The following is an 18,463-nucleotide window of genomic DNA, read 5'->3' as shown; positions in this document are numbered from 1 at the left end:
TCAGCATCACACATGAGCTAATGGTTTAAGCATCCCATAAAATATCCATAGGCAAACACTAGTTAGAAAATAGAGTATGATAGAACAGGAGGAAATTTGGTAAATGTTCCCATAATTCATGGAAGTTTCAAACCCTTCAAGTTGTTCTTGCCTATGAAAGTTTACCATTGTTCTACCATTGTTTAACAGTGGCATTTGTGATGTCAATGTCATTAGGTAAGACTATGGGTGGCTTCACCTTACTGTGGTTAGGTTAATGTTGATAGTCAAAAAATAATTATTATTAAAAAATAAACTGTATTAATTGTTATGAAAAAGCCGAATAGTTCTTTTAAAGGAACACATTCCTTTAACTACTTTCAAAGTTGAAGCCTAATAAAAATAAAGTCTAATAGATTTAATATGAATCATTCAAGTTACCAGTTAGTGTTACTGGATTAAAAACATATACAGTATTTAATTAAGGATGATGATGATGTGTATTTTAAAAACTGGTGAAGTATTTGTCTCTTCCTTACCTCCTCAGTGCTGTTTAATGTCAGGGTCTAGCAGCTTGAGAGGTTTGACTTCCTCCATATAAATAGATAATATTTTGCAAATAAATATCCTTTTTAAGAAGTCTGGGAACTTTGGCCTTTCTGTGTTTTCATTTCCTAGAGCATATGATGGTAAGCCTCTCGTCTTTTTCTCTTTGCTTTTCTTTTTGTGACATAGGCCGTGTCTTTCCTGTGTATTAGCATTGTAAACCTAAGGAAAAAAGCAGTCTTAAAAACTGGAATATGTGTTCATCCTCCATAGTGGACTCGCTCTAATGTTTGCCTCTCATGCCATCATGAACAGATGGATCTGTGTTACGTACATTCACCAGAATTCACCGCACCACAGTGGAAAAAGATCGTCAAGGTTTTGCTACGAGAACTGTTCAGAGCCTGTTCACAGCAAACATCAAGCCACAATTGTTTATCTTTTTAATGATCCTTTTTATGCCTTATATCAGAACAAGGGTTGGGGAGTAATGGAATACATGTAATGGGATTACTTATTTAAAATACAAAATATAATTAACTGTATTCCACTATTCTGTATACTATTACTGAAGAGATTACTTTGCATTTTATTGTCATTTGTTTAATTGAATATTTAGTCCTTTCAGATGGAAACATACATGCATATAAATGATGCGATCCAAAGTGCAATTGAACAGCGTTGAAATTCTTTCTTTTGAAGTGTTACATTCATACAAGCAGACAGAGAAGTACGTTTGGTGCAGAAGAAATAGAAATAAACCTTGTGTAAATTGTCAGCTTTACACTAATCTAAAATGCTATTCTAGACATTTAACATGCACGATCATATATTTTTTTATCAAGAAAATTCACATTGAATCATAATTTCTATTTTTCTAGTAAGATCTTTGAAATTAGGGAAAAATCATGTTCTTGATAATAATGTTTGTATTGTTTTCCTGTAAAAATATCTAAAAATCCTAAAAAACAAGATCAATTAGATTGATCTTGTTTTAGAAACAACACTGCGTAAGATATTTAGGTTTTTAGAAAATGTATTTTTAACATGTGTATTTTGTCTTACTGTACTGGCAGAGTTTTAGTCAAAACAAGTGAAAAATCTACCAGTGCTGAAGAAGTAATCCAAAGTATTTAGAATACGTTACTTACCTTGAGTAATCTAACAGTATATGCTACAAATTACATTTTACAGCATACATTCTGTAATCTGTAGTGGAATCACTGATCTATATTTATATATATATATATATATATATATATATATATATATATATATAGATCAGTGAGTGGAATACATTTCAAAAGCAACCCTCCGAACCCTGATCAGAACAACTTAACTTCAGAAAGGTCAGGGGCTGCAAAGCTAGATCTTTGTACCATATACCGAGTAGCCTACATATATCTGATGAGCTATTCAAGAGATTGGACAGATTCGTGTACAGTGTATGCACGTACGCACAGACGGTGCCCCTCTCATAACATCAGCCATGCTCGGGTATTATTTTTTGTTTTTATTTATTTATTTGTAACATCCTCTTGCAGTTGAATTCCCTCTCTAATGTGATTCAGCAATGTACAAAACTAGCGTAAATCCTCATGAAAATGGACACCTCATACAGATGGACACCTCATATCCTGCCGGAGATAGGAGGCAGGGGCGCGGAGCCTACACCCGTGCGGGACGGGGCTCAACTGGTGGTAGTGGTTGTCGTGTTAACACACTGAAACAGCAATGTGATAGATTGTGAGTAGACTGGCTTACATGCGATTGGCTAGGAATTACCCAGGTAATGGTGTGATGATGTACAGCTGCTAGTCTTCCCGCTAGAACTTCGCTGCGCTTACATTTCTGATGATATCATAATGCGGACCACAAAAGATCGCTCGAGGGCCGCATGCGTGTAACGTGTTGAGTAGCGCTGCATTATATGAACTAGAGGTCAACCAACAGTGAATTTTGCTGCAACTGATAACTAAGGTGGTGGAAAATACTAATAACTGATTAATTCGTTTTTAAACTCCATTTACAGAATGTTAAAACACTCTCTTATGCTTTCCTTATTGGTGCAGATATAGAGTCTACAAGTCCAAAATTCATAAAATCTCAGATGCAGTTTATTGTGTAACCAAAATATGTATAATAGCCAGAAAAAAAGAAGAAAAAAAGATTTGTTGCACAATTCACCAGGGCCTCTTATTTTGAGATGACGGTGACTTGGCAATTCTCTATTTTTAAGTATTTACCAAATTAGGCATTTCATAGACTACATATTCACCACTATTATTAACTATTTTGTACATATATTTTTTACCAGATGAGTTTTTTTTTATTATTCACAAGACAAGAAATTGGAGACACAATGTTTGTGCTGACAGGGCATCACATTTTTCTTTGTGTCCCCTCAATTCAATTTAGAAAACTGATTATCAAATCAGAAAAATTAAATATGCATTGAAGTGAGTATGAAAATATCGATGAATATTGTTAATGAAGGTTAAATGATCTGCACTTATATAGCACTTTTTTTTTTAACCTTAGAGGTTACCAAAGTGTTTTACACTGTCTCCCAATCACCCATTCACACACACTCACACTCATAAACCAATGACGGCAGAGATGCCATGCAAGGCGCTAGATGATAAAAGATTTGGATACTGCAAGGTGATTTGTTATACAGTAGAACAAAGCCTTTCAAACTGTAGAAAAATAACTATTTGCATCTGTCGGTATAGATTTTTGCAGATAACCAATAGTTCCAAAAAGCAACTATTGTCATGGTAGATTTCTTCAACACAGCAATCGAAGTGCAGTCGAGTCAAAGATTTCTGGATACACAAAGTTCTGATTCCAAAAAACATTATTTGACCACCCGGCCGAGGAGAAGTTCCTGTATTCTGCCCCCCTTACTTTATGACAGGCTTGATGTACTTATGTATAATTCCTTTATTTTTTAATATGTTATATGTGATTTTCTTCTCAGCAGATTTCCATGTGTATACATTCTATATTACTCCATGTTTTTCATATGATCAGATAATAAGGAGAATGCTCTTTATAACAAAGAGACATTTGTTCCATTAGAACTCATGATCACAATACCATAAACATGTTTTTCTAGCTGCATAATACCTATCTATTATATTTTCTTTCACACAATTTTAATGTATATGCTTAAAACACACTATAATCACTTCATATAGTTACATATTAAATTAAAATATACCATATATTATCTGCACTGATTAATCAGGAAAACTGATATACTGGTCTACCTCTAATTTAAATATTTGAGTTTTAAACATTTGAGTTTTATGCACACATACTATAATGCATTTTCCCTACATGAGGACAGGACTTGTTTTGCTGGTGCTCTTTGAGGACTGAGCTGGAACTTCATTTCTCAAGATTTCTCAGCACTACCTGAAAACAACATTGAGCTTGCATTTTGATGTCAAGTTTGATATTTAAGACATCACAGAGGTATGGCTATGTTTGGAATAGGATACTACCATACTTCTCTTATTGTTTTCTGTATGCATGGAATACCCGGTTGACATACTACATTTGTCAAAATGTTTAGCATACAACAGATCACACTTGCACATATGTTTACAGAGAAAAAAAACAATATAGCGAAACATGACAAAAAACAACTTGTAAAGACATAAAGTGGTCCTTACTACAAATCATGTTTAGCTTTAAATCTACTGATATTAATAGTTGTTTTGGTGAGGATTACGATTAGAGGTAGAGTACAGATATACATAAATATAAATATCATTACCTCCATATAAAAACCATTGTGTCTTTGAGATGTCCTCACAATATAGCAGAACAAACATTTGGGTGTGTGTATGAAGATAAATGCATTGTGAGGCACAGTGAAATGGTTGGTGTGTGAGGGACCAAACAGCCTGTTGAATTTGAGCCCCAAAAAGATAAGCAGCCTGAAGGAGGAGGCACAAGAACGACTCATCAGGTACTCATTCACTCTATGATCTGATTAATAAGGAACATTATTTTGAATCATCCCTCTAGCATCCAGAGGTTTTAAATGCAGTTGTGTTATGCTTGCTTATATTTCTTTTAAAGCACTTGAATTGCTGCATTTCTATTTTTTACACAGAAGAATTGTTATTTGAGCTGTAATGTTGTCTAAATCATTATTTTTGCATTTATTGTCTGGACACATTTACTTCTGGGATCTTGTGTGATCATTCCCAGCAGATGGAACTGCAGGAGAAGGGTGATGGAAAATCCAAAGGTGCTCTTTTTCAGCTGCATCCCATCACCTAACTGAACATGTGAAGAGCAGCACACAGCTCTTCAATTGGAATCAGTAGTTTACATCATGTTTTCCCTGTTCTTGCTGTAGATTGAAGTTTCTAGTAAATAACTCAATTTCTTGGGCTTCTCCTCTTAAAGTGCCAACTTACAGATTGCAACCTGCCCATGTTGAAAGCTCAAATATATTTTTTAAATGTGTATTGTAAGCACTTAAAGCTGAAGTATGGAATATCTGTGACAATAGCACCACCAAAGATTATTTAGCAGAGATGGGCCACTTCTATTAAAATGAATGGGAGAAATTGTAACGCCCAACCGCAGCCAACGGATGTAGAATGGAAGTCTTGCATGTAAAAGAGCCAATCATCTGTTAGATACAGACATCGCCTGTCAATCAAATCAACAACGCGCATGTACATTAGCTGTATAAGCAGATCATTTTTATTAGATTTTTTTAACTTAATCTTAGGTAAAGAAGCACAATTTATGATACCAGTGTTGTCAGATTTGACTGCTGATTGTAAATATGTCCTTCGATCGTAATCTTGACAAACCGTTTAGGAGATTTCGGTCTTTTCCCATTCAAGTAGATAGGCGCTGTACTGTCATGACAGGAAATAGCCTCCAGAGGGTGTTCCAAAGATGGCTAACAGATATATTATATAAAATATAATGCAAGAGTCATATGGACTTCCTTAATGGTGCTTTTATGCTTCTTTAATGGTCATTAGAGCTTGACTGTAATGACCAAGACACACAATAATACAGTACCCGAGCACTGGAAAATGTGGTAATGCGCTAATGACCAAAAAGAGCGGTCACTTCACTTTAGGTAATGTTAACTTTAATGCGCAACATAAACAGAGTTTTTCAGATCTTTGACAAACAAAAATGTTACTAAACTTTGGATTTGAAAGAGGAAGATGGATTTTGAATAGTCTACAACGCACTCATGCTGTCAACAGCTTTTTCATGTCGTTCTGTCATTCAGCGGTAAAGCATAATAACTGCACCATCTAAGGGACAGTTGAAGTTGAAAAATGTAAATAATATACATTTTTGGCATGTGAATATCGATACAATATCTTGAGGGAAAAAATTGCAATACTACAACATATAGATTTTTCACCCCACCTCTATCCAAGATGTGTATGACTATTTCTTCCGCAGAACACAAATAAAGATTTTAGAAGAATATCATTCTTTTGTTTTTGGTGATTCGCATTCTCAAATGGATCAACAGAGCTGAGATATTCTTCCAAAAATTAATTCAGCAAAAGACAGAGTCAAACACATCTGGGATGACATGAAGGTGAGTAAATGATGATAGAATGTTTTGTGTGAACTATTCCTTGAAGTTAATTTTCCCTCTTTTTTGGAATGACACAACACCAACCCTCCTACATTGAAGAACATTTATTTTTCTCATTCGTTAATTTAAATACAGAGTGCAAATAGTTAAAGACTTTAAAATAAATGAACACTGAACATCGTACAAAGTCGGACAGAGTTTAGTACAGCTCAGCAGTCTGACTATCGGGGCCCTACAGAAGGACCACAAAGGTTTTCTTTAAACACTTACATGTGTCCCTACTGATTTGCAAAAAAAAAAAATTAAAAATAGTTACCACATTTAGTAATAACATCCCCAAATTACCATTGTGTTCAAATACACAGAAAAGAAAAAAACAATCCACAATTCAACTTGTTATTAATACGTTTGTCTGTACATAGAGCCACTCTACCAGTGACGGTGAATTTAAGCGATTAATTGACATGGCAGCAGGACATTATATGACAGGCATGAGCTTTGTTATTGTGTCATATTTTACGGCAGGAAATATGCACTGCAAAATAAAGCAGAGAGAGAGGAAGAGCACTGCAGAGATAGAAAATATTTACTCAAGACTGGACTTCATGCACTTAAATCAGAAACAATGGAAGAGAGAAGCACTTTGTGTCCCTCTGGCATATCTATAGCTCTACGATTGCCCACTAGATGTTATTTATGTTTGTGAATCATCAGTGTTAGCTATTAGTGCAGGGCTTCACCAGTGACTGGCAACAGTGGGTTTTTATGGGAGCCAATAGACTAACATGACAATCTTGTTTTGTTTTATTTATTTATTTTTAAGGTGGTATATTGGCCTCCTGTGTAGTTGGGGTCCTTCAGTGCTGGCAAAAGTTGTTTTTACTGGCTATAGTGTTTACTTGGACAGAAGCGTGGAGTTTATTCCTTCTTTTTGGCCCCAGGTACCTTCTCTCTAATTCTGTAATGCAAAATGAAAAAAATAAATGAATAATAATAATGAATTGGCTCCCTTGTCTTTACATTAAAAAGTAGAATTGAAATCCAATTCATTCAGATCCAACATTGTTTTGGGATGTATACAAGGCTCCCACAGTCAAGGGGAATTTGGGGAATTAAAACGGTCAACGGGGAATTATAAAATTGTGATTTCCAGGCATGGAAATTTCTATACTAAATATAAATTTTTAAACTACAGCTTAACATGCTAAACATAGGTAAAGCATGCCCACAATCTATAGTGTTGTCTGATTTGTGAGCAAATATTTTGAGTCCGTTCATTTCAATAAAGGGTTAACAAATCTGTCTAAAGATTTGTTAGCGAATTGGTCAATCAAAACGGGGAAAAAAAAGCTAATTGAATTATCACAAATGACTGGAATGGTCATGTAAAAATCACGGAAATTCATTGGCAAAAACTGTGGAAACCCTGAATGCAGTTTATAGAGCACTCACTTTCCCATTATTGAGTTAATATTGGAGCGCACCAGGCCCAAGTATTGATCAATCTGCGTCTGAAAGAGAGTGAAAAAGTGAGAATTCACCATAGACAGCAGATCATAGGAAGGAGAACGCAATGTTTTGCCAATGATCATTGTGTCGAGAACATTTACCTGGTACTTCTCGTAAACAACTGGCAAGGTGAACATGGAAACCACCACTAAAGAGAGAAAGAAATAGGAGTGGTACAGTATGATCAGGACAACAGATACAGTTACAACAGACACTGAGTGAGCTACTCTACCAGAATGCTGCATGATGTAATTTGACTACAGTTGTTTAAGGTTATAACACCCTGACCTAGAGCTGTGTGTATGCGATCAACTTTCCTAATGTGTCCTAATGTAATTTTGAGTGCGTAATTAAATTTCGCAAACAGGTGCCAGAAACTGCTGAATGCTTCTTAGAACATTGATGTTTGCACTGATTTTTAAGCAAGGCTTTCAAACACCATTTAAAGCAAATGGTGAAATCAAAATTGGAGATTTGTTGTCCAAGTCTATTAGCTGTAAAGCCATTTTGATGCTAGTGTATTCCCAAAATTTAACAAAATGAACTTTTAGCAGATATACACGTTCCAAATTTACAGTCTTTAACTTCTGAGAAAAAATATTAAAATTATTGATGAATCATGTTGCACTACATAGATTTGAGTCGAATCAAATTCTCTTTATAATGAGATTATCACTCCCCCTAATATCACCAGCAACAACTATTAAGTAGTAAATCATGCTTGATGACTGTTATCCATCTATTTTATTTTTTAAAAACAGGATGTGCCCTTCTCGTGATTTGTCCCCCCCAAACATACTGTACTGTATTCATTAGACGGAAATACTTCAACACAGGAAAGTAAATTACTTCATGGTCTCTCTTCATGGGGTAATTTCATGTTCCCAAACATGAACCAACTACCTTCACCTTCAGGTATAGAACAGTAGTTAGTGTACAAAGTGTTATGTGTACTATGTGTGTTTGGTATGTATTCTTACCTAGAATCATCAGGGTCAGGCCATTAAACAGAGCTCCCACATAGGTCAACAACCACATCAACACTGCAAACTAAATAAACATGGGTATGTTTTTACTTGAATAAATTTTTGACAAGACATTAGGGTCTATTTAAAGGACTGTTGTTTCATGTTATTCCTATCAAAATGTAATTATCTTGACACCCATTATGCCAATTGAGACATTTGAAGTTTTACCTCTAATTTTTCACTCAAAAATAAAAATCCTTGTTCTTTTTTCTTCTGAACACAACAATGTTTTAGAAGAATAATTCACATCTGTAAGTCCATACAATGAAAGTGAATGGTGGCCAGAACTCTGAAGGTCCAAATCTCACATAAAGGCATCCTAAAATAATTTATATGTCTCCAGTGGTTTAATCAATGGTTAAGTTTACATGTACACCAATACTCTGATTATTGCAATAATCAGAGGATAAGGAACATTTAGTTTAAGATGTTTACATGATTTGGGCGAACCCCTTTAATGCCGTTTATTCTACTTGCCAATACTCTGATTATCCACTGAGAAATGTGATGTTTTAATTATGTAAAAACATCTTGTTGCAAATATGTAACTTTAAATACAGCTTGGCATAAGGAAAATAAGTACGTCTGTGATTCTTTTTGTATGTTTTATTAAAAGAACCGGTTAATAAGATACATTTTCGACTACATTTACATTTATGCATTTGGCAGACACTTTTAGCCAAAGCGACATACAGTGCACTTATTACAGGGACAATCCCCCCGGAGCAACCTGGAGTTAAGTGTCTTGCTCAAGGGCCCAACAGTGGCATCTTGGTCGTGCTGGGGCTTGAACCCCTGACCTTCTGGTTAGTAACCCTGAGCCTCAACCACTGAGCCACCACTGCCCACTACACTGGATGCGCTGTCTTGGATTACACTGCTTGCTCTGTGCCTTTTGCTTCACTAAAAAGAATCTTTATCGGAATACACGCACTGGATGTTGTTGTGTTCTGTCCGTGAGGACAAACTCATTTGAAAGATGTACTTGCCATTTCTTTTGCAGTATACAGTCTTTTTTTTTTTTTTTATCTTACCAACATTAAATTTAGACTGCAAACGGATATTCACAACTAGGAAAAATATGTTTTCTTTTTCAGATTCTGCAGTTGGGGAGCACCACTGCTGAAAAACAGTGCAAGAAAATGCTGTTTCGCATGAAGAAGTAGGCTAAGTGCAGCTTCTGTTTCGTGATGTTTTAAGAACCTGTGCTAACATCATCCGTCTTCAGCACTGGCACAGACACAATTTGGTCAGAATGGGAGAAATTATAATTATATTACATTTCTTTATATTACATATATAACTGTATATTACAATTATATTATACCATTCACTTGCATTGTGAGGACCAACTGAGCTGAAATATTCTTCTAAAAATATTCTATTTTTATAGTTCTGCAGAAGAAAAAAGAAAATATACATCTGGGATGGCATGAGGGAGAGTAAATGGTAAGAGAATTTCCACTTTTGGGTGAGCTATTACTTTATTCATAATTTTAAACATTATCTTAATCACATAAAGGGAAGAATATTAAGATACATCCCAAATACACATTGGCAACCCCTCTTATCGGACACTTTTTGTTGCAGAATGAATTAATCATGTGATAAATTTGTTTGCGAATATGGTATTGCTATCATGGGATTTATTGGCAGCAAACGTTTGCTTTTGTGCTCTTTTCATTCCAATAGCTTTATTAAGTCCAAGACCAAAAAATAAAAATAAATACAGTGTGCACTTTTAAATTTCAAGATCATCTGAAATATGTTTTGAGCTGAATTTCTGGCCTTGTTTTTACCTTTGCAGAGTCCACCAGATCCTGAACCAAGAACAGCCTACGAAGCTCCTTCATGGTGGAGTTGACATACAGCTGAGTTTTATCCACATACTTACTGATCTGATCTGCAGAGAGAGCAATCTCTACCTCCAGATAAGCCCTGAAAGAGAGAAAAGCCATGTCATCTTGGAATACAAAAATACTCATATACACAGTTAGGCTTGCAAACTTCACTACATTTTCAGTAGCATGACAATAACCCAGTTATTTTTAAAACAGTGTTGTTTTTTCCAGTAACAAGCTACTTTTCCCCTTAGAGTAGCAGTGTAGCGTGACAAAACATTACATCAATGTTTGTTTAAACTACATTTTCAAAAGAGTATCTTGAATGTAGTCCTTTTAAATGTAAAAAAAATGTTCCATAGGAAGCTAACATTTCAAAAGTGCCTGCCCCAACACTGCTCATATCTCAAATGTGGAATACGTTTTCACACCAACAGACACAAATGGAGGGTTTGACTAACTTGAAGGGATGTCCCTCATCGGTTTTCTGCACTGCTTGCAGGACTGATTTGTAGACTCGGAAGCTGATGGTGGCAGAGAGGACAGCCAGAGCAAGATATGCTACCACGCTCACCACGCTGAACTGGGTTAAAGAGAACAGCAGCAGCAACATGCTGCCGAACACTAGTCCAGACTGCTTCAGATCCCGCCAGTGCAACAGATCTACCACTGAAGAGATAGAGAGGAAAATAATTTATAAAAAGGGATTAGAATGGTGAATGGTCTTTTTTGGGTGAACCCCGCTAGAACAGTATTAATCTCACATTTCAGCATGTGCCTGGTTGGTCAACATCCACACAACTATTCACATTTACAGTATCATGTCGACATAAACAAACACATGCTAACAGGTTGTAAGCCCTGTTGTTTAACTCAGGAATCCTGCTTTGTAAATCATTGTGTTCAAACAATTTATATACTGTAGACATCTCAAATTATAGGCAGTTTTGGAATGTTGAGTCCCAAGCATTTAACATGTTCTGCAGTTTAGTGTTTGTGTCACGCAGATAGTAATCTAGTTAAATAATAAGTATAATCATCCATTATTAGTTATAGCATTGCTTCTAATGGCTATTAATATTACACTCCCATGTGTGTGTAAAACTTATTTATAGGGGGGAAATGTCTAATCTTTTGGCTGTCTGTACCCACCTGTCTTCCTCTCAGCACCTGCCGTCAATTTATCTAAACATAAACTTCAAGCAAATCTAGCCAGTAGTCACGTTATCAGAAGTGTTGTAACATAATGGCCAGTGAACATAAACATACAGTGAGCCTTGTGCCATTAGTGTAACAAATGCATTTAAAGTGATATTACAGGTTCAGTACAAATTAAGCTCAATTGACAGCATTTGTGGTTTATTATTGATTACCACAAAATTTTGTTGAAAAAAAAAGAAGTGTGTTAACAGGATTTTAGTGTTATAAAATCACTTACTAACCTTTTTTTGTGTGTAAAAATCTTTTATAATATTTGCCATGATGACATAATGCTGTAAACACTACAACAGCAAGAATTTATAAAATTGTATTGCTCAAATAATGCAGATTAAACAGAAGAATGATTGTAAGTGCTTTTATAAAATTATAAGCTTCACATTTCTTCCTTTACACCCTCCATAATTGGCCCCATTCACTTTCATTGCAAATGCCTCACTTTAAGTTTGATTTTAGCTTTTTCCTAAAGAAACGGTGAAGATGGACGAGAAGAAATACATTTTGTGGCAATCATCATTATGCCACAAATGCTCTCGATTGAGCTTAATTTGTATTGAACCAAGAATATTTCTTTAAGGTTTTTTAGCCCATTGTGATAAAAGACCTACTCATTCTGAGACTGCAGATTTAGTTTGACATTAAGTGGAATGTGTCGTACAGACCTTATTCACAGCAGTGCCATCTTTGATTTTTAACAAGGACGACAACAAGGCTGTGAGGGATAGACATACAGACTCTTCAATGGGCTGTACTGCAGTTTCAAGTGCTTTTGAAATGTTCCATGGACAAAACATTGAAAAAATATCTTTCAAACTTTCTTACATGAGTTGTGGAAAATCAGATGGGATCTAGGAGCTTCATACAGCTTTATACCATGTGTGACATTTAAAAATTTGTAAGTCTATCCCGCACAGCCTCATTTTCATCCACGTTAAAAATAAAAGATGGTGCTACTGTGAATAAGGTCTATTCTGGCACTAGTAAGAGATGAAACCCTACCTATGTGCATATGGTTGCAACAATGTTGTATGGTAAGACAAAATAGAATTCAATAGAATCTTAATTTATTGCCACATGACTACGGTGGTGGAATTCGTTTCCATGATTTTGACATGACATCGCCATAGAATAGTACCATATTAAGTTACAGGGACAATCCCCTGAAGTGTCTTGCTCAAGGGCAGAATGGTGTTAACTCAAGCAACGCCCCTTGCTGGGTTCAAAACGGCAACCTATTTCTTTACAGAACAAGGATACATCCCACCAGACATACATCTTACAAAACTCGAGATAACCCCAAGACAGGGCCTTGGTCTCTCACTCAACAAAAAATAAATTAGTTAATAAACAAATCTAAAGTTGCTCTTAGAGAAACTCCATAGACCCTAATCTAAACCTGAAACTCTCTAAAGATCCCAGAAATGGAATATAACATTATGACTTCTTTACACTTCCCAAGACATTAATGATCCACAGCAGAATCAAAAGCTATATGGATTCACCAACACCATCACCCTTTCAACAAAAGCTAAATCATTTACTATCCCTCTTTTCAATAAGAATTTATAATTTTGTAACTCATCACTGGGTGAGTTTACATGCACATCAATAAAAATGTTCACCAACTCTGATGAAATATCACAAAGATGACACAAGTAGAATTATTCACTTGTTGCCATGAGAACCAACAGATTCAGAAGTCTGAATCATCTTTGTAGTCTCTGCGTCAACCGAGAGCTTATTTTTGCTGTCGTATTTTTATTTTACACCTATATCTTGACACCTTCAGTAGCTGCTTTGGAAAAACTGTTAAGCACACACTCACTGAAGCTGGTCTGTCACACTCTGGTGTGTGCACGACATCTGCAGTCCCCTGTGAGATTCTCCCATCGGTCCTAAGGGGCTAAATTTAGCCTGCCAGAGCTTAGAGGAGGGCAGAAATATCGGCCATTTTTATCTGGGATTTTTGCTCGAAACCAAATCCAGGATGTAGGCAGCAGCAAGTACAGACTCATCAGCTCTTTAAAAATGACATACACTATCATCAATTATTCATCATTCTGATTGAGTCACATCAATAATAAAAACACCAGAGAAAAAACACTTGACTTTAACAAAAACATAAAACAAAACCCTTCAATGGTGACAAATTCGCCTGCTCTGATAAATCCTACAGTCTGAACTCATACAGGTTCCATTAAACACATTAAAACTAAAAAACAGCAGCATTCGCACTCCTCACATACAACTGTCATATTGCTTTATTTATTGAATGTAGACTGAAGTAAAGTAACACTGTTGACTCTAGACTCTACAGAACACAGAATTGACCTATCCCTTGACATCACAAATTAACTCATTACAAGCGTACAAAACAACTGTTCCTAAGAGATCTTTTATTTTTGATGCCAAAACACTAATATCAACAGAATACTAATATCAAGAGAGAGAGGGACACAGACCTGAACCACCCATGACTGCAGACAGCAAGAAAAAGAGAGAGAGAGACAGTGAGTGGGAACACACAAAAGGAGAAAGAGAGTAAGAGGGAGGGGGACCGACTCATACTACCATTGGCTAATCAGGAACGCGCGCACACACACACACACACAGGCTTAAGCATACTGGGTGAAAAATGGAACAGACTGAGGCAAAAGCGCAAAAACACAATCCTTGTCATACACTACTATGTGTAACCCATTCACAGAGGGTAATTAATTCACCATCTTTCATATGTCCTATGTGATGATGAGTGTGTGTGTGTGTGTTTGAGAAGAGAAATAATGGGGGCAGCAGCAGTTGCTATAGATACAGTGTTCCAGTTTCCTTTACACACATTGCTTAGGGAGCCAGCTTAAAATAAGAAGGTGTGTGTAATTGTGTATGAGTGTGTGTGATAGTGTTTAAATGTCGGATTGTAATTATAGCATCAGAGATCCACATTCAGCCTGGCAGCCATGCCAACATTATACCCAGCCTTTCATATCCTGAGTGAAAGGACATCACCATGGGGATGGCCCAAGTGGTCAAGCCCAGGTTTGTCTAGTTAGCATGGTCCAGTTAGCCCCTACTGGTAGATGCCGTAACTACACCATCTGGACCTAAAAAAAAGCATTGTTCTCCATTGACGGACATTGTAGCTGTGTATTCTGACAAAATACAACATTTCATTATATTGTAGTAGATGTTTTCCAGTGCACATTTTTGAGCAATTTTTTTAGTGTGAAATGGATTTACGTAGTAAATTCAAGGCCCTGATGCTGGCATACAAAACAGTCACTAGGTCTGCTCCAGCATACCTAAAAACATTTATGCAGAGCTACGTTCCCACCAGAAGCCTGCGGTCGGCTAAGGAACATCGCCTTGTCATACCAAAACAAAGAGGCACCAAAACACTTTCCCGGACATTCAGTTTCATCATACCACGGTGGTGGAATGACCTTCCCAACTCAATCCGTGAAGCTAACTCACTCTCTATCTTCAAAAAACGGCTAAAAACACATCTTTTCCAAAAGCACTTAACCAGTCACTAAAAAAATAAAATAAATAACAAAATAAATATATATATATATTTACAATTCTTGTTGCACTTAAATCTGTTTTGTAAAACTTTGTAGTATGGCACTTTTTGTACCACTGTCTCATTAAGATGATTCGCTTATGTTTTCCTCTTTTGTAAGTCGCTTTGGATACATCTGCCAAATGAATAAATGTAAATGTAAATGTATATTTATTCTGTCACAATTCGGGATTGTCGCTAGTGAAGGGCTTGGGACTGGGCGTGTTCTTATGCAAAGCACCTGCCATTGAGATAATAGGACATGCTAACGGATAGTTTACTCTGTGTATTATTAACCTACTTGTGAAGGCCTATATTGGGACAGGATCAATTTCAATCAAAATGGTTAAATAAACAATTTTGCATTAAAGATTACATGCAATATGTTTAGTTAAAACAACAGTATTTGAGAAACTGGTGGCATTAGCAATAGCTCAGTTGTCACTCTCAGTGTAGCCAAATCAATGTTGCTGCTGTCACATTATTGTGCTAGTGCAAGTTTTAATTAGGGTTGGTGGTGGCGTATTAGTTAATAATCTGGGTTTCTGACATAAAAATCTCAAAAATAGGTTTCTCATGCAGCAACTGGAAAGTTACCGATATTACAACCCAGATTGCTCCAGAGGGAGCTGTCCCTGCAATTACTGTGCTGTAAATCACTTTCAATGGAAGAATATGAAAATGTTAAAAACTCAGAATAGTATGTGCATTTATTAAGTTGATGTCAGAATTTGACATACACCTTAGACAATTACATTTAAATTCGTGGTAGGATTACTACTTCATTTTTAGAATGTGAAATGTCAGAATAATAGTAGAGAGAATTACTATATCAGCTTTTATTTCTTTCATCACATTCCCAGTGGGTCAGAAGATTTACATACACTTTGTTAGTATTTGGTAGCATTGCCTTCAAATTGTTTAACTTTGGTCAAACCTTTTAGGTAGCCTTCCACAAGCTTCTCACAATAAGTTGCAGAAATTTTGGCCCATTCTTCCAGACAGAATTGGTGTAACCGAGTCAGGTTTGTAGGCCTCCTTGCTCGCACATGCTTTTTCAGTTCTGCCCAAAAATTTTGGTCAGGGCTTTGTGATGGACACTCAATACCTTGACTTTGTTTGTGTCACATATTTGGAGGTATGCTTAGTGTTACTGACCATTTGTAAGACCCATTTGCGACAGAGCTTTAACTTCCTGATGTCTTGAGATGTTGCTTCAATATATCCACATAATTTTCCTTCCTCATGATGCCATCTATTTTGTGAAGTTAACCAGTCCTGCAGCAATGCACCCCACAACATGATGCTGCCACCTCCACGATTCACGGTTGAGATGGTGTTCTTCGGCTTGCGAGCCTTACCCTTTTACCTCCGGACATAACAATGGTCATTATGGCCAAACAGTTACATTTTTGTTTCATTAGACCAGAGGAAATTTCTCCAAAAAGTATGATCTTTGTCCCCATTTGCACTTGCAAATTGTAGTCTGGCTTTTTTATGGTGGTTTTGGAGCAGTGGCTTCCTCGTTGCTGAGCAGCCTTTCAGGTTATGTCGATAAAGGACTCATTTAACTGTGGATATAAATACTTCTCTTCCTTGTTTCCTCAAGCATCTTAACAAGGTCCTTTTCTGTTGTTCTGGGATTGATTTGCACTTTTTATACCAGCATTCTTGACAGAATGCATCTCTTTCCTGAGTAGTATGATGGCTGCATGGTCCCATGGTGTTTACTTGCGTACTATTGTTTGTACAGTACAGATGAGCGTGGTACCTTCAGGCATTTGGAAATTGCTCTCAAGGATGAACCTGATTTGTGGAGGTCCAAACATTTTTTGGGTGATTTCTTTAAATTTTCCTGTGATGTCAAGCAGAGAGGCACTGAGTTTGAAGGTATGCCTTAAAATACATCCACAGGTACACCTCCAATCAGAAGCTAATTGGCAAATTGTCTAAAGGCTTAACATAATTTTCTGGAATTTTTCAAGCTGCTTAAAGGCGCAGTTAACTGTATGTAAACTTCTGACCCACTGGAATTGTGATACAGTCAATTACAAAAGAAACAATCTCTCTGTAAACAATTGTTGGAAATGTACTCGTGTTGTGCACAAAGTAGATGTCCTAAATGACTTGCCAAAACTATAGTTTGCTAATATTAAATATGTGAAGTAGTTAAAAAATAAGTTTTAATGAATTCAACCGAAGTGTATGTAAACCTGACTTCAACTGTATATCAATAAAGGCAAATTTGTATAGGTCTGTTACAATGGCACTTTGGCCTTAGGCCTGTTAGTGAGTGGCAGCACTGAATGTTTTATATATATGTGTGTGTGTGTGTGTGTGTGTGTGTGTGTGTGTGTGTGTGTGAGCGTGTATTTATAAGGATGGTAAAACCCGAAATTTTTGACCTTGTGGGGACATTTTGTCGGTCCCCATGAGGAAAACAGCATATAAATTATACTAAATTATGTTTTTTGAAAATGTAAAAATGCAGAAAGTTTTCTGTGAGGGTTAGGTTTAGGGGTAGGGTTAGGTTTAGGGGATAGAATATAAAGTTTGTACAGTATAAAAACCATTATGTCTATGGAAAGTCCCCATAAAACATGGAAACACAACATGTGTGTGTGTGTTGGTTTGTGCATGTCTCTGTGTGTGCATGACAAAGCATTCAGAGTAAGACAGAACCAGAGGGGTCTAGAGTTTGATATGAATCATCAAAAAAATAAAAATACAATTAGAAATGACTTCACAGTGATGTTTTCCTTTCCTGCGTGGAATTAGTGATGTCAGCAAATACAGCAGAATAGAAAGAAACCGGGTGACAAAAAAGACAAACAATCAAAAAAATCCCACAGGCTTGCATTGAAAATGGGCATCATAGGGGTCAGAATATCACTGAGATTTTGATATGGGCTCTTTTATTATTGGGCCAGGAGCCAACCACACAGAACACTCTAGCAACACCCTAGAAACCAATTAGAAAACCTTAGCAAATATTGGGAAAGTTTTCACATAAATATAGTGGAGTATCGCATGGGCAGAATCAGTAAATGTAGTTACAGATAGCAGTTTTTGATGAAAACACAACCATACAAAAACAGAGTTCAAATACACAATGCAGTTTCTATAGATACGGTATGTCTGCACTCCCTCCTAAACCCCTTTTTCTGGGTGGACATTTCCA

The 18,463-nt window shown here is 36.3% G+C and overlaps 1 protein-coding gene across 3 annotated transcripts in view; it reads right to left on the bottom strand.

Annotated features, from left to right (window-relative positions):
• Positions 1-6,192: 6,192 nt before the first annotated feature.
• Positions 6,193-18,463, bottom strand: part of LOC127617795 (reticulon-1-A-like) — a 32,836-nt gene continuing 20,565 nt past the window's right edge. Inside the window, exons 1-7 of one of the 3 annotated variants that reach the window (XM_052089871.1) lie at positions 14,186-14,236; positions 10,967-11,174; positions 10,464-10,602; positions 8,617-8,686; positions 7,738-7,784; positions 7,580-7,638; positions 6,202-7,085 (exon numbers count right to left, since the gene is read on the bottom strand). In XM_052089871.1, the coding sequence (XP_051945831.1) occupies positions 7,046-7,085; positions 7,580-7,638; positions 7,738-7,784; positions 8,617-8,686; positions 10,464-10,602; positions 10,967-11,174; positions 14,186-14,198 (576 nt within the window). In that variant the 5' untranslated portion in view covers positions 14,199-14,236 and the 3' untranslated portion in view covers positions 6,202-7,045. Of the gene's footprint in view, positions 7,086-7,579; positions 7,639-7,737; positions 7,785-8,616; positions 8,687-10,463; positions 10,603-10,966; positions 11,175-13,548; positions 13,690-14,185; positions 14,237-18,463 lie in introns of those variants that run through there. The other 2 variants (XM_052089872.1, XM_052089870.1) reach the window with 2 other exon arrangements.

This window comes from Xyrauchen texanus, chromosome 24 (assembly GCF_025860055.1).
Source record: "Xyrauchen texanus isolate HMW12.3.18 chromosome 24, RBS_HiC_50CHRs, whole genome shotgun sequence".
Lineage (NCBI taxonomy): Eukaryota > Metazoa > Chordata > Actinopteri > Cypriniformes > Catostomidae > Xyrauchen > Xyrauchen texanus.
Note: the sequence above shows the minus strand (reverse complement) of the source record. Positions and strands in the feature narration are given on the sequence as shown.